The following is an 18,022-nucleotide window of genomic DNA, read 5'->3' on the forward strand; positions in this document are numbered from 1 at the left end:
GCTGTTATGTTTGGGTTACGAGCAAAGAAGCAGCTAAGAACTAAATACCTGATGTTTGGACGGGAGGCCTGGTATCCTTCTGGTGCCAGAGGAATTGGAGATATGGTTTTCATTAAAGTCAGGCACATCTATGCAATCTTAACTCTATTTCATGTTAGTCTACTGTAATCTGTGAATTTTATTAGTTTTGGGAGAATTATGCTTTCAAAAATTTACCCCAGTTTTTTCCCCAATTTTGTGATGCCCAATTATTATCTGTATCATTGGCTCACCGCTCGCAACTGACTTGGGGAACGGAGGCTGGAGCATGTGTCCTCTGAAACATGCTCCTGCCAGTCCATCATTTTTTGCACTGTGGATTCACAGTGAGGCCACCAGACTTATAGTGCCGGAGGACAACACAGATCTGGAGGCTCTACTGCAGAACCACAGGTGCCCTATCGGCCACAGGGGTCACTGATGCGCAGTGAGCCGTGGATTCCCCTACCGACCTAAGCCCTCCCTACCTGGGAAGCACTTGGCCAATTGTGTGCCACCCCCAGGAGCTCCCAGTCACAGTCAGCTGTGACATAGCCTGGACTTGAACCTGTGATCCCCAGGCTATAGGGCATATTCACATGCCTTTTAAAAAGTCTAATTAAGCAAATTGTTTGTTCAATTGCGTGTTCAATAAAGTAATTGAGAGCTCAATTGGAACAAAAACCAGCAGACACAGGGAGTCCCCAGGACCAGAATTGAGACGCACTGAGTTACAATAAACCTGCTCACACTTCATATTCTACTATTGGCATTATGCAAAGCATTCAGATTGTAGACAAATAGTCTTAACACATGATAGACAATTTTACCAGTTAGCCTAAAAACTGACACTAGTTTCTAATTGTTTCAAATGCTCAATGGATATCTAAATGTCTTTGTACAGAGGTGGAACAAAAAAAAAGAAGTGAAGGTATGCCTGATTGACAGCTTTGCCATGACTGAAATTTGGAAGTGCAAACCACCTATGATGAGACAGGTTTGTTTGTTTTTGTCCTTCTCATAAATGGTAGTAAAGACACTCTGGCCCTTCTGATCAAGCCAGTTTGTAAATTACAGTTTATAATACCGGTACTGTATTGTTTTGCAAACTCCAATTTTCAATTCATGTTTCATAGCTAACATGACAAAACAGAAAGTCTGCAAATAGAGAATATAGAATCCATGTACCATGCAAAAAAGGTTCTTGGAAGCACCTAAAAAGGTCTCCCGACAGTGCCAAAGCAAGGTTCTAATGAGAGCCTTTACTTCTAGAGTGTAGGCGTTATTATTAGAATGGTGGAGGAGATTAAGAAAAGATGGAACGATATTTGGAGGAGCACAAAACAAAAAGTTTTTCAACCATATATACCATACAGATATGCTTTAAAATCATACATGGAGTAAGAAATACAGACAAACATAAGAAATAGGAGAGTTGTAACTGCACAAGACTTTAGAAGATGTAAGTCGTAGTTAAACTGAAGACTGTTCGTATGCAGCTGTATTGTTGCTGAACATATTGCTGCACAACAATGGAAGGATTCTCCACTCATTTGACTGCCATGGATGTAAGTAAATAGAAGTATATTCCTAGAATTATTCTATATGAAAGTCTAAATGACTGGAATTATTCTATACGAAATAAGAAGTTGAACTAATATGCCAATAACAGTAACTGGATGATGCATCGTAATGTATAAACAGCCTACTACAAACTCTGGTACATTTGTTTATTAAGAAGCCACCACACATTCCATATTTTATTCCTTTGTCCTGGTGGTGCATTTCAAGCTTGTAACACATCTTCATGTGTTACAAGTACTACTTGTACCAAAATCTCCAATTCCATATTGGTAAATTTCAGCTTTCGCTTCTGAGCATCCTCATCATCATGGCTAGTACCAGCCTGAGGTCTTTGTGTGCCATTCATTTTCTTTTGGAATGTGTAGTCTACACACGCAGGGTTGACCTAAACCCACTATTTATTGTGAGAGGTGTGTAATTCTCCAGTGCTAATTGCAGTGAGGGATATTTAAATTGGTTGATTGCAGAATTGCCTGCTTTACCTAATTAGTCTTATAAAATAGGTTGTTATTTTGATGATGAATGCGGCCGTACTGAACATGCACATTAAGTGGCTTTTTGCGGTCGTTTTTTCTTCTTCATAAATTTGGGCTTCAATTCTTTCCAGGTTGAATTGGATAAATACACCAAGTTGCTTGGTGCAGTTTGTGATCATCATCACTGGACATTGGTGGTAAGTAGTGTGTACTTGTTGATGCTGAACATAATAATTTTAAATTATTTTAAATGTTTGAGTTTTAAATTCACAACACCGGTTACCAGCCTAGAATATACTTTCTGAAGTATTCTAAATGGAGAAATATCTTCACCACACTTGTGAGTTCATTTTCTTTGACCAACTTAACTTTGTTATACATATTGTATTCCCCAAAGTATATGTTCTATTTGTTCTGATTATTGGAGAGTTGTGCAGATACATTTCACATAACTTTTCACATTGTTAGGTTATTTATCCAAGAGAGAAAAAAGCACTCTACTGTCCTTCATCCAAAACAACAGGACAGTGTGTCTTGTTAAGTATTTGTTTGGAAGGTAATATTTCAGTCATTGCCTCCTGCCAGGATTGATCTTTTTAAAATAGCATAATAAAATTGTACATTGCTTTTAAACTTTCATTTTATTTTTAGAAGTAAAAATGTATACATTTTTTATTGTGATTTTGGAAATAGCCACAACTTGTTTTATACTAAATTTTCTTTGTGGTAGTTCATTCATGAACCTTTCTTTCTATATCTTTTGGACTTTGCCATTTGCCCAAAATATCTTACACTTCATTTTGAAGAATGCATTTTGAAAGAAGAGCCAATCTCATTCCCAGAGAGCGGAGGTACAATTACAAATTTGCGAAGAGAGATTGCTCTCACATTAATAAATTAATATAGTACTTTGAAATGTACAGGATGTTAGATTTACACATGTTGTGATATGTCTATAATATATTATATTGTATACAATATAGATATATATATATATATATATATATATATATATATATATATATATTATATATTGCATTGGACATTGCCTGCCCTGTACCGTTAGTATAATCAAGAAAATCCTGTTAATTTGAGTTTAAACGAACAGGCAGGTAGTCTGTTCTTTTCAGTATAATCAAAAATTGTACTGGTTGGTCACGCATCCACCCTGAAAAGTCGATATATAAATTTAACAGGCATTACAACCATTTTTTTATTCTTGCTAGCTGGTCACACCTGTGACTGTTTTAGGGTTTTGTGTTATTGGAAATTAATTAATTTTTCCCTGATGGTTCCGCGCGCACACTATCACATCACAGAATAATCAAGAAAATCACACAGACTCATTTAATTTGAAGTTTCACACAGACTCATTTAATTTGAAGTTTTAAACGAATCAGAGCAGTAGTAGTGTCTTTCAGTTTATTAAATGGTTTAAAAATTGTACTGGTTGGTTGCGCATACCACTGTAAATCCCAAATAATAAGCCTTTACAGGTTTAACAGGATTAGTACTTCAATACAGTAATACAGATATGGTTATTATATGCTTAGCATTCAGGCAAGCCACTAGCGCACACATAGCTAAGTTCTAAAACATTCAATATATCACTCTCTTAAAACTGAAACATAATTTATATACCTTACCTCAATGCATTCAATATAAACAAGATATACATTCAAATATATGCTTACCTTCCAGTATATGGAAGTGTAGTGTAGGATATATGATTAATAAGAAAAGGCAGAGATTTCTGAATACAACAATCAGTTTTTCAGAGGCCCTCATTCCAGAGACTGATGGACCAGGTCCTATACCTCCATCAGAAATATGCAGAAAAAGCAGATACCTTGTCCTTTTCTTGCTAATGTTTTGAGATTTTTATTTTTGGGATTTCACCCCAAGGTCAAAGGTCAACTTACTTTTGTTTTCTTTCAAATGTATTTTTTTTTTACAGAAATGTATTTGCCATGCGATTTTTCTGATTAAACACAAAAAACTATGTTTTACTTGGCAGTAAGAACTGACAGTTCTGAAAAAAGATGGGAAATTAGTCATGGAGAGACCCATACAACAATAGACTTACAATTCCCAATAGAACGCCTTAACCACCTGCGAACTAGTGTTATATCATATCCCATCACTCCTAACAGTGCATCACACATTACTTACCTTAACACATACACACTTTGATAAATCAGTACCTGCTTGCTTATCCTCTTAAAAATTCTAAACAAATTAGAATTGTAGCTCCAGTAGTTGCAGGGGTGTACAAATTATACAATTTCCCAAAATTATGTTTTTACCGACTGCACAATTCTCATGAAAGTCAAGCTTTTGTTTGAGTTGCATATGGCCACAGGTTAAGAGTTGGCACAAGACTGAACCCTGTGGTGTAAATAAGGTAATACACAAATTATATCAGATCTACCATTGCTCTCGCAGTGGCTAAGATCTGGTGCTGAAGAGCGCAATGTAACCATAAAACTCAGTTTTATTTAAATGAATTTAAACAAAAACTTTTGAAACAAGTGCAAGGACAAATGAATATTTTCATAGGAAAAATATGTTAACTATTTAAAATCTAAAACAACATGTATCATAAGCATTGTACCATAATACAGGGCTTACAGTGTACATGCAGACATTTTCAATACAAGATTTCCATGAAATCTGATGACTTTTAAACCTTAAGATTTTGCTTTAAATTGTAGGGTAAAATAATTATCAGTGCTTTCTATGTTACCTTACAAGGTCATAGCCAGCTATGAGGCACCTGCCTCGGTTAAAATCATACAAATAATTATTTATTTACACTCTCTTACATGTTGCTTAGCCACAGTGTATGGGTGGTTTTTCATGGCTGGCTACTGCACTGCCTTATATTACATAATAAGTGTAAGCCATCTGCTAGTCACTTTTATTTTTCCAAATCTTGCTGTCCTCTGATAATAGGACACTGGATAAACACATATTTTTAAAGGTAATGACCCTGCGGAAGACCAATGACCCTAACACCAAACACTGTATACTGTACAGCTATTTAAAAACCTAATAAATACAGTTAAACAACGATGCAGTTAATCAGAATTTAGCCTGCTGCATCACAAGAATGATAGGAAGACATTTCTGACTATAAAGCAGTTTGCATAATACTGTTATTATATATATATATATATATATATATATATATATATATATATATATATATATATATATATATATATGGTTGCACTATCACTGTCACAATGTGTTGTTTTATTTTGACAGTAAATATATTCCCTCTATAAAAAAAAAAATATATAAAGAAAATCATAATTTCAGTTTCAGCTCTGACTGTATCAGTATTCATGACGTAATACAAAAGAAAAAAAAAATAAGCACACTTCAAAAATAACCTGCTTGTTTTATCGGCCACAAAGTAACAGCATGGCAATCAATTCCAGGCAATTTAAATTTCCGTGATAAAGCTGAACGAAGATTAACTCGCATGCGTCTCCACATTTATGACATATATTCTCTGTAACACTACACTACAGTACTACTCACACTCGTTAAATTTTGCTTCAGGTACGACAATAAAGGTGCACAAACAAAATAAACAAACCGCATCGTGCTGTCTTACTCCTTTCAAGAAATCTAAAAACGGCACAGAAGTGTATACTTTACTTCACGCCCCTTATTTTCTAGCAACCCACAGAATGACCTCATAGATTTGGAACTCAATCAACAGCTGCAGCGCCTCCCTCTCCGTTTTGTGGATTTGTAACAGTGACGTGGAGGAATACAGAATAACACTACACTACACTCAAGAGATTTACATTTTTAAGCTGTTATATAGCAAGACACGAGGTACGATACTGCTGACATTAACTGACATTCTCAAGGACAGAGAAATCTGAACCGGTGAGTATGTGCTTGCATTAGTCTCCATTGCAATTACGAGCAGTTCAGAGTCAGACCATATGCATATCAAATGAACTCAGACATACTAGGCCCTAGGTTGTTCCGAAATGTTTGCATGCTGTAACACACTCATTTAAACGGAAAGCCTAAATTGCCTGGACTTGTCAAAGCGTTTTTTTTTTTTTTTTTTTTTTTAGTTTTTTTTTTTTATATTATCTTTCCGGGCCACGGAGAAATAAAAGCTAGTGTGTAGGCTCCTCCCTGTACAAGTACCTTCACGTAAGTGATGCATAATACGCAGCTCTTACACTTTTGAAAAAAACTAAACTAAACAAAAAAAAAACCTAAACACTTTTTTCCCCAAATTTTTCTGCCCTATTTTGCATTTGCCTCACACCAAAATCTGATATATTACCAGTTTATATAATTTGCATGTTTTAGCCCGTGATGACAGAAAGTTATTAAAACACAAAGGACCATGCACATGCATTATATTTTGTACTTATTTTCTAATCACTTTATCTGTTTATATAATACTTCTTACGGCGTTATGCTTTGACGAATATATATATTATATATATATATATATATATATATATATATATATATATATATTATTTTACTGATGTTTAAACCATTTTAATATATACGCCTCTTCCCTTGCTCAGTACAACTGATCATTTCTAGCTTGATTAACTCAAATAAAATATTTTAAACCTGACTGAATACAATGTTACAGTTGTGATTTACTACAGTTGCTCTTAGAAATTGACATTTTTTACAAATGTCATTCAAGAACAAGGTGCATTTAGGCTACCAAACTACAGTACCAAGCTCCATTTCAGTCCAACCATATAAGGTCACATGCCTAAGAGTGCACTTACTGTGAGTCAAGTTGCCATAGCAAGCAATTGAATAGGTGACCTTTCCCATCCAAATGGACAAATGCTAATTCATCATTTCTAATTAACACTCGAATACAAGAAGGACTTATCATTTTGAATCTATTTCATTTTGGTCTCATTCATACACCCATCCCTTGATATTTAACATATTGATATTAGTTAACTACTGTTAAAATGTCATATTTCTCCTTTAATTCCTTAAAAGATGCAAGTATAGTAAAAACAATTGCCTTTGTGTTTTGCAGGAAGTCTAGAGATGAAAATGGACGTGTTAACTAAGGAAGATGTTGGGCTCAAATTCACACCACTGGTGGTTATAGAATTAGAAAAGAACACCAATAAAGAAGCTATAAAATGGTTGGTGAAGAGGATAAGGGACAAAAAGGAGCATGGAGGTAAGTCATTAATAAACAGCCCTGACCTAGTGGCAGTAACATTTTGCATCTTCTAGGTCATGTACTTAGAATAGCGTCTCTGATGGTGTCAATGGTAACCAGCTAGGGGTAAAATTCTGCCAGTACTTGTTTTAATGCCGTTACCAAGGCTACTTTTTATCCAATGTGTGGGCATTCTGTCCACTTTCACAGTCCAGAGCATTCTGTTAGAAATAAGTTTCATCACAGCAACAGAACAACCACTAAAATATTCTCAAACTGAATCAATGGATGACTTATTTACCCAAGTTCTTGGCAGCAAAATCATGAGGAGAAGTTATCTTTGGTGCCAATCATTATTAAACCAATCTGTCAGTCTCACCCGCCTGTGGATTTTTATGATTATGATTAGTCAGTAACGTTATCAAAATCATGCATTTACTGGTTTTGGTGTGCTGTGATTAGTACCCACCCCTAATATCGACTAATAATTCTCTGTTGAAAGAATGAAAAGTCTGTTGTTCATAGAATGAATGACATCTGAAATGAGTTTACTGTTATGAAGTGTTTAATTTAGTCTCTTGACTGTAGTGGGATATCGTAGTTAGATGTGGTGTATTTAGTCATATTATGTTATTGCGTGTTGTATTGCTAATGAGAACCGCACCGGCGCTAATCCGTCTCTGACTCGGGACCTGCCGCCCGTTCCGTCTCCGACTCAGGAATCGTTGACTGCTTACTCTGCTCACACGCTGGATCCACTGCTGCCGCTCCTTACCGCACCGCCCTGTCTCTGAAGAAAGTGTACAGGGGAGGATGATCACACCATGATGAAAAATCAATTGAAGGTGTGCAGTATGTGTAACATGACATCATTCCATCATATTTCCTCTTGTTCAGCTTTGAGATGCCTTTTGCTATTTGTTTTAATAGTTAATGGTGATTAATCTAGACAAAAAAAACACAAGAGAAGCACACACAATATATTATTCAGCAATAAGTAATCCGCAGGTGAAGTAACTTACAAAAATAGATGGTGAGTAAGTAGATTCAAGAAAATGTCCTTTTCTTCAATCAGTTGCCAGGTTTATTGAAATATGCAGGGAGTCTGGTCCCAGGTACAGGACAAACAATACTCAACATTACAATGTTTGCATGACATTAAATACCCTTCTGTATAGATGGTCCACCTCCCCTTTCTCTGACATTAACCAATTGTCAAGGTAATTTAATTTATTGTGTGAGTGTTAGTGTGTGTGTAGTCTAGTGTGACAACCTCTGAACTCAGTGCATTCTTCACACTCCTGGAGACAAAAGGTCCATACATCTGCCTTTTGTTATCTCCTTGCGACCCCCTTTGATGCCAGTGGGATTATCTCTTTCGATCTCTCTGAAGTTCTCAGAACCTGTTCCCTTCTAGTCCACAGCATTGTTATCTCATTAGCTTGCAGTCATTGTTGGGCAGTTTGTAGACGCATCGTCTCTATCAGTGGTTAGCAGTACATGCAATTTGAACCAAACAGTCTGCTATCTGCAATATTAGTCTCTTTTCAGAAAAGAACACCAGTATAGCTCTGCTAGTCCACATGCGTAGCAAACCCCTAATCAATTCTCGATCCATGTTTTCCAACAGCAGGGATCCTGCAGAGTAACACAGATGTTCAATGCTGTCTGAGAATTTTTTTAGTTTTACACTTGGGGAGGGTTAAAAAAACATGCACAACGTTTTGTTTGTTTGTTTGATAATGAAATCAGTACATTTGTCGTATATAATCAGCACAGGCAATTTTGCTTTAAGTTTCTGTAAACACACTTTTCCAATAAAACTGCTTTTGGTGTGCAGAGGTCAGGGTTGAACGAGGTGCACGTTCATGTTGAAATGTGGCCTGCAGTTTACTTCAGTATCCGCAAACAAGTCAAACTTGTTTAGGAAACTCTTCAGCACAAGATGTTCAGAATATGGGCACCTGTCTGTCAAATTTGGTTTACCACTTCAGACTACAGTAGGAATCTAACATTATGACACAATGGCTGTATTGCATTACCTTGAAATCCCAGTAAGGTGTAAAATCTAAAGTACTGAAGGTATAAACCATGTTGTTCAGTGGAGTGCCTCTCTTCATTTGCAGTTGAAAGATGAGCTCTCAGAGTCCATTGCTGGGTTACTGATATGGTTTGTCACTGGTGCACTGCAATAACAACCAGGAGCGGTGACTTGATGGCAAACTGTAAACCACCTCATGCACTGTTGCAATGTGATGCATCTGAATGCACTCTGTATGCCCTATTGTTTTGCACTAAAACGTTGCTGTATTGGAGGATGCAAGAATGATTGTAGTAGAATCAAGTGCACAGAATCAGTTGTAACATTCCATTATAAATATTAATATCCATATTCACTGTATTTTATCTAGCATTGCTACCGGATAAAATATTAATTTATTTTTAAATAAATGTGATTTATATTGAAAATGCTAAAAATAAATCTATTAAAAAAAAAACATACTTCAGCATTTCTGTTACAATTGCAGTAAATGGTACACACAGCAACATTAAGAACACTGTTGGCTACAGGCTAAGATGAAGATAGGAACTTGCTGAACTGGATAGGATAATTAAATATCTCATCCTTATCTCACTTGTGATTGGCAATGGAAACATGTCTGGAAGCCACACTTTATGGTGACAAGACTTCAGCAGTGAAAGTCCTATTTGTGTTGTAACCTTGCGCGTCTTTCTACTCTGGTGAAGTCTGTACCAATCAATCCTTTATTATCTGAGATCTGCTGGAAGTAGCCATGGCAAGGTTCTTTGACCAAATAGAATCAGATAAGCACACAGTACAAGGGGTTCACATTTATTTATTTATTTATTTATTACGAGACACCATTTATTAAGTGTTTCAAATTATTGGCATTTGACTCATAGTTTTGCTTTATAGTTTACCATAACACTGTATCTAAGAACTTTTTAACTTCTAAAGACATTTTGAATATCCCTGGAAATTTAAATAAGGGGGGGGGGGGGCAGTTAAAAAAAATCGTCTTGTAAATATGATTCTTTATTTGTTGTTAATCTTCCGTTAATGGAGACTAAAAGACCCCTAGGTATGTTTACAGGTATCACAAATGTTTGCAGCCAAGGAAGGCTAATGTTATTTAGTTATGCACATATCTTGTTGAATATATATTATCATGTTGAATATATATTATAAGTATTTTAGGATATACGTAGATTACTTTGATTTTGTTTATACAGGGTAGTGTTCAATGTTTTTTTCCTGCCCGCTGATGCGATTTAGTCATGCAAATCACTAATCATGTTATTGCGTCTCTAGTTGCTGGGCAGCTGAAAAGGGGACACACCACAATGGTCGTGAATAGTCAGGCATACATTTTGAGGCAATTGAGAAGGGCACTGTGACAGAAATACAATGATTCTTGGAGGTAAATCTCCTTCCCGACCTGCAAGGGCGCTAAGCAGCGAGAACAGAGTTCTTTGGACAGGCTGGTCTGACAGTTTTTTCCCCGGGTCGGGAAGTCGGCCAGTCTGGAAGGCGGCGATACTCTGTTGCAAGAACGCATTGACCCAGAAGGGAAACGACGTGGGAGCCGCAAATTGGAGAGGCGGTTGCACTCTTTTACCAAGGGGTCATGCATGACAGCATAAAAGGGGATAGAGAATCGTAATCTGTTCTTTCGCATTGGTTGGTAGTGAGTAAGAACTGAGAAGGACAGTAAAAGCAAATAAATTGCTGAAATTGTGAGTGTTGTGTTTTTGTTTGTGTGTAGTTGTCTCGTCTTGTCTTGTACGTTACCAGACAGTTAACACAGATCCGGAGCTGTCGCCAAGGGCCAGCACAAAACCGGACAATACTTTGTCACAAATATAAACCTTTATCATCCACCACAAGCCCTGCTGCATGCACAGGACTGGTGACCGTGTTTGTATTGTTGTGGGACGGATATTGTTTATTATTTGGAACTGTCTGTTCTTGTATTGAATTAAACATTGGTGTGTACTGCCGGGGAATTATTGTTTGATCGCCAAACCTGGATATAAAAAATAAAAACATTTTCCAAACTAGATTACAATTATATCTGTCTGCTTCTTTCACACACTTCATCACTCCTGCATCTGCATACAATCAACCACTTTGTCACAGACACCCATGACAATTGCTGCATGGCCACCGTTAATTCCGAGCTCTGTACATATTAAACCCTCTTTTAATAGATGTAGATTAGAAGTGGAGCAATATGTCAGTTCCTTAATCTTCATCAAGAATATTAGGAACATTGGGTAGCATAAGATACCTGGAACCATCCACGTAAGATATATTTCGCACAAGATTGAATCAGTTTCTGATGAAATGTAACACAGCATTGTGCTGCAGTTTCAAGGTTGTATTTGTTATGTCCTGAGATACATACAGTAGTTAAGCGCTGGGTTGCCACAGAAAAGTTGCCTCACTCAGGCTTTACAATGTTTTAACACAGCTGTACTCCTTCCCAGTTCACCTGAATTGATTTTCCTGTTAAAACTTTGTACATGGCCAGGCTAAATTGGCAATCTTTTAACTGATTTAACCTGACCACATTTCTCAACATTATAATTGCCATATAACAACTGGAATAAAATAAACCCAGATACAGTCATTGATAAATCCTATTACATGAACAAATGCAAGATGGCCATTTTTGCCACTGAATAAATGTTGTGTTTTTCTGGGGTTTTTTTGTGAATATTCAAACATTCCAATATATAAGCTGGCTGGTGAAAAAACTCCCAGTATACCAAGGTGACCTTATACCATGGAAAAGGTTGGAAACCACTGTGTAATTATGATTATTATTAGTGTTGGTTACTATCCTTTAATCAGGTTTTTTATGCATGCTTTTCGAAGGGGCGGATCTGATGATTGAGCCTTTTCTGATGGGCAGTTCTGATGAAAACCACCACTTGTTCCTTGTGGGAGCCTCCACTAGACGAATGTTAGTAGCAGCAGAGGAAATTGGAATTGTGAAGGAATGTGAAGATGGATCAATGAGGGCATTTACGTGCAGTAACAGGAAAATGTTTAAAGATTTCAAAGGTAAGGAAATAGTAAGATGTGTATAGAATAAATCTGAAGAAAAGAACACCCTTATAAATATTTACCATGATAAATATGCACAGTATTTTTGAAGCTTTCCCAGGCTTTTCCCAAGGTAATAATATGCATTTGACATAGTCTACAATGTTTCTCCATTTTTAAGATCCTTTCCCATACCTCTGAGCTTTACAATGCTTACCTGTGCTTTACCTGTCAGATATTATAAAGTTGGATGGTAAAGTTTCAGTATTCCAATTACAAGTAAACATAAAAATCAAAACATGTAGCCAGGGATGAGATAGTTCAGTAGATTTTTGTCACCAAGGATTCTTCACCCCTTAACCCCATCCACTCCCACCAAGAGTGTGATGTTACAAGAGTGACTTAACTGATAAGATCAACTTATTGAGATCTTGTACTGTAATTTGAGAGAAAGATTCCATAGCAAAACCAATCTGATGGCGCTGCATATTCAAAGAAGAATCATCCACAGGAATTTCAGTCCTAATATTAATAATCTTATTTTAAAAATAATTAAGAATGTATTAAAAATGAGGAGGTGCATCTAAATGGTAAATAAAAACATCTGGCTGCCCTCAAAGCCCTACTTTACTTTAATTGGTGTTGCATCCAGATTTCACAGTTAACAAGCGATTTGCTATCTCCACCTGCGTGCCAGGTTATGTCCTCTTTTCATTGGCGTAATCTGAATTTACCCAAGGTGAGGTATGCAAGGGAGATGTTCCTAGTTTTAACTGGGGCCACTTTGTCAAACACCCTTAACAGCAGGGTTTTTTATAAGCGAATGCTGTCTCATAGTTTCATTGAGAGTGTGTATCACTAGGGTGCTGTTAATTTTAGCAATTGAGAGAATTGGTGCTGTTGATGAATTTGTTATCTGCTTTCTGTTAGTATGCACCAGAGCAGTTTGGATGGGTAAAGGTAGATTGGTCTCAAAAAGGAAAGCAAAATAATCATAGTTGGTTAGATCTGACACTGACAAGTGAATGGCTAAGCAACAAGTGATGACTAGGTCTAGATTATGGCAAGATTGTGAGTAGGCCCTTAACACGATGAACATAATCTAGGGCATCTGAAAGCCTTAAAATTCCACAGACTTCTCTTTTGGTTTAATCTAATTCTTGATCTTTTATCCTCAAAATACGGAATCTGATAGACTAAAGTATCTCTGCAGACTCTTTGTGACTCACTGTGCCTTCGTTTCTTTTTCTCAGTCACGCGGTCCCCTTCACTTCAGCTATGCCTTTTCAAGCCCTTCTTTATTCCCTGGCTGAACAAGATTTAAACTGTTCCTGTGACTCGCAGTTTTTCACACCATGATTTATAAAATGTAAATAGCAATCATCATTAGTCTCTCATTCTGAGTACATCAGCCATATATTATTGCATTGACTAAAACTATTTTCAATAAACTGGTCATTTGCATGAATGTTTCTTAGTGTATTCAAGGCAAGCAATCTTTGAGTCTGATTAAAACAAGAAGCTACCATGCACATTTCACAGGAAAAGCAGGCCATCGCTCACATTCCATTGATAAGTACAAATAAAGGTACAGATGAATATCGGAGGAGAGATTTCATGTTTGTGAAATAATGTTTTTGTTTTGTTTCAGATGGCGGTGACAGTTTCCTCAGTGTGGCAGAGTGTCAGTACATTATTAAACTCCAGTTGGACAGCCTACGGGCAAAAGATGAAAGAATTATACCTGGCTATCCTCAAATAAAGCTATATCCGGGAAAGTCGATCTGTAAGTTCACTTCACAAATTATTGCATGTCTCTTGAGTGCTGGGGCAAGAAATTAACCATTCATTATCATGTTGTTATCAGTGCTTACTGGAGGGTGGCATATATGACATCAAGGGACCCATTTAAGAAGGATAAAGCAGTAATGTAGATGCAGAGTCTGTCTTGGCACCCAGTAATCAAGTACAAAGTATGTTGTGTAAGTATGTGATTAAGCAAACAGGCTTTTGAACATTCTTGGGGTATTTGTGTCAGTATTGGAGTGGCCGGTATGAACTTGAGCATACAGATGTTTAATGTGATCTGAGGTGTATAGTATAAAAATTAAACCTCGTTTTTTAACTCTGTTCAAGGGGGTGCTGCTAGCAAGGGTAGACATGTGACAGCTGACTACATTGTGTGGGATAGAGCAGCATTGCATTCTGGAACAAGGAAGTCAAAGGACGGGCAATCAAGTAGCAGCCCATGGCCAGTAAATATTTTTAAAACAAACATTTTTGGTTTGTTTATTTGTAAATCTTAATTAAAAGTAAATAAAAAAAAAAATAGGTATCGCATGATTTAAATGGAATGAGAAAGGCTGTTCAGCCCAAGGATTCTGGAGACATGTTCAAAACAAGCTGTGAAATGGAGGATGAAGCTATCTGCAGACAAATGTAGACATAAGGAACAGACATTGCCAATGCTGCAAAGGCACCTGTGATTTATTTACAATATATACAATTTTGTTTTTGTAAATTCTCAGTGGAACCTGCTAAAATCAGCAATCACAAATGCTGCTAATTAGGGGTGTTGCTTTGTTGTTAAAAGAAAGTAGTTAACTAATTGAAATCATTTTAATATGCATGTTTTTTTGTTTCTTTTTAGCCTATAAAGTTACTTATGCACATCTCTAGCATATAGCGCCTATAAATGTTTGGGATGATCTAACTCCTACAGTCAGAGCCTATGTGAAATGAATATATGTGTATACAGTCTTCCTCTTGTTGAATATTTTTTTTTATTTATTGGATAAGGAAAACATTACTTTTTGGTTCTTGCTGCATCTAAATAAATAACCTTGAACAAGAATTGAAGTAATTTTGATAGGAATGTGTGGAAGCAGCTGCTTTACGATCAAACTTTTAATTTTAGATATTGACCTAAGTCTTTTATAATAGACAAATATTGCTTCCTGATGTATTTGTACCCTTTAATTTCAGTTTTATCAAAAAACTGTAGTTTTATTGTAATTATTAATGTGGGTAGCGATGTTGCTCCTAGCTTCCGGATTTAATGAACGACAATTATCATTTTTATATGGGCACATCCATTTGTATTGGTAAATGTCAGTAAATTTTGTATATGTTTTATGACAATTTACGTTTACTATGAACAGTTTGTTAAGATTACACTGTTGCATTGCTAAGATTTTGTTAAGTGTACATATAACAACACACACACACACACACACACACACACATACACATATATATATATATATATATATATATATATATATATATATATATATATATATATATACAGTGCCTTGCAAAAGTATTCAGACCCCTGACCAATTCTCTCATATTACTGAATTACAAATGGTACATTGAAATTTCGTTCTGTTCGATATTTTATTTTAAAACACTTAAACTCAAAATCAATTATTGTAAGGTGACATTGGTTTTATGTTGGGAAATATTTTTAAGAAAAATAAAAAACTGAAATATCTTGCTTGCATAAGTATTCAACCCCCACACATTAATATTTGGTAGAGCCACCTTTCGCTGCAATAACAGCTTTAAGTCTTTTGGGGTAAGTATGTACCAGCTTTGCACACAGTGTCGGAGTGATTTTGGCCCATTCTTCTTGGCAGATTTGCTCCAGGTTGTTCAGGTTGGTTGGACGACGCTTGTGGACCGCAATTTTCAAATAGTGCCACAGATTCTCAATGGGATTGAGATCAGGACTTTGACTGGGCCACTGTAGGACATTCACCTTTTTGTTCTTGAGCCACTCCAATGTTGCTTTGGCCTTGTGCTTGGGATCATTGTCCTGCTGAAAGGTGAATTTCCTCCCAAGCTTCAGTTTTTTAGCGGACTGAAGCAGATTCTCTTGCAGTATTTTCCTGTATTTTGCTCCATCCATTCTTCCTTCAGTTGTAACAAGATGCCCAGTCCCTGCTGATGAGAAGCAGCCCCACAGCATGATGCTGCCACCACCATACTTCACTGTAGGGATGGTGTGTCTTGAGGCATGGGCAGCGTTAGGTTTGCACCACACATAGCGCTTTGAGTTTTGGCCAAAAAGCTCTATCTTGGTCTCATCTGACCACAAAACCTTTTCCTACATCGCAGCTGGGTCACTCTCATGCTTTCTGGTAAACTCCAGATGTGCTTTCAGATGGTATTTTTTGAGTAACGGCTTCTTTCTTGCCACCCTCCCATACAGGCCAGTGTTATGCAGAGCTCTTGATATGGTTGACTGGTGCACCATTACTCAACTCCCAGCCACTGAACTCTGTAGCTCCTTCAAAGTGATTGTTGGCCTCTGTGGCTTCTCTCACAATTCTCCTTCTTGTTTGAGCGCTAAGTTTTTAGGGACTGCCTTTTCATGGCAGTGCCTGGGTGGTGTGATACAGCTTCCACTTCCTGATTATTGATCCAACTGTGTTCACTGGGATATCCAAGCACTTGGATATTATTTTGTATCCTTTCCCTAATCTATGCATTTGTATTACTTTATCTCTAGCTTCTGTAGAATGCTCTTTGGTCTTCTTTTTCCTTCAGATTCACAGCCTTACCAATGATCCTTCAACAGTGGGGTTTTTATCCAGAAACTGTGACAGCAACTTAAATGGTTCACAGGTGGAGGCCAATGGTAAGGTAATTGTGTCCTCGTTAGGGCAATTTCTTTCATCGGTGCAAACTGGGAGCTTCCACAGCACAGGGGTTGAATACTTGTGCAAGCAAGATATTTCAGTTTTTTATTTTTCTTAAAAATATTTCCTAACATAAAACCAATGTCACCTTACAATAATTGATTTTGAGTTTCAGTGTTTTAAAATAAAATATCGAACAGAACGAAATTTCAATATACCATTTGTAATTCAGTAATATGAGAGAATTGGTCAGGGGTCTGAATACTTTTGCAATGCACTGTATATACACACTGTGTGTGTATATGTGTGTGTGTGTGAGTGTGAGTATATATATATACATACACAGTACACTTGCTGGAAACTAGGTTTTTTTCATAATTGACAATGTTTTACGTCGTATACGTTTCAGTAAATACTTGAAAATGAAAATACATGTTACAATATACAAAACATAAGGAATATCAAACCAATGTTCAAGAAAATTGAAAATTGTCTCTAAATCTTGGATTCCTCAAAATAGCCACCCTTTGCCTTAATAACAGCTTCACAAACACAAGGCATTCGGTTAACAGGTTTCAGCAGGAAATCGCCCGACATGTCTTCCTAGCTCTTCTGCAGCAATTCCCAGAGATATAGGGCACTTGTGGGTAGATTTGCTTTGACTCTGCTGTCCAGTTTGTCCCATACAAGTTCTATGGGATTGAGGTCTGGAGACTGGGCATGCAAGGTCATTAGATTGAGTTGTCCTGCACTTTCCTTCTTCGCCAGATAGATCTTGCACAACTTTATGGTGTGTTTCGGGTCATTATCTTGCTGAAAAATGAAGGACTGCCCAACTAGCTGTAATCCTGATGGAATGGCATGCCTCTGAAGTATGCTATCATAGCCATGCTGGTTGAGCTTGCCATGGACTTGGTAAAGATCACCAACTCTGTCACCAGCAAAGCAACCCCAGACCATGACACTGCCTCCTCCATGCTTGACAGTGGGAACCACACATGCAGAACTCACGCGCTCCCCCTTTCTGCATCTTACA

General features: G+C 36.9%; 1 protein-coding gene across 1 annotated transcript in view; it reads left to right on the top strand.

Annotated features, from left to right (window-relative positions):
* Positions 1-5,799: 5,799 nt before the first annotated feature.
* ano10a (anoctamin 10a) overlaps positions 5,800-18,022 on the top strand; it is a 55,516-nt gene continuing 43,293 nt past the window's right edge. The window contains exons 1-4 of the mRNA XM_041245122.1: positions 5,800-5,984; positions 7,135-7,284; positions 12,170-12,358; positions 13,992-14,126. Coding sequence (XP_041101056.1) covers positions 7,146-7,284; positions 12,170-12,358; positions 13,992-14,126 — 463 coding nt within the window. The 5' untranslated portion in view covers positions 5,800-5,984; positions 7,135-7,145. The remainder of the gene's footprint in view (positions 5,985-7,134; positions 7,285-12,169; positions 12,359-13,991; positions 14,127-18,022) is intronic.

This window comes from Polyodon spathula, chromosome 3 (assembly GCF_017654505.1).
Source record: "Polyodon spathula isolate WHYD16114869_AA chromosome 3, ASM1765450v1, whole genome shotgun sequence".
NCBI lineage: Eukaryota > Metazoa > Chordata > Actinopteri > Acipenseriformes > Polyodontidae > Polyodon > Polyodon spathula.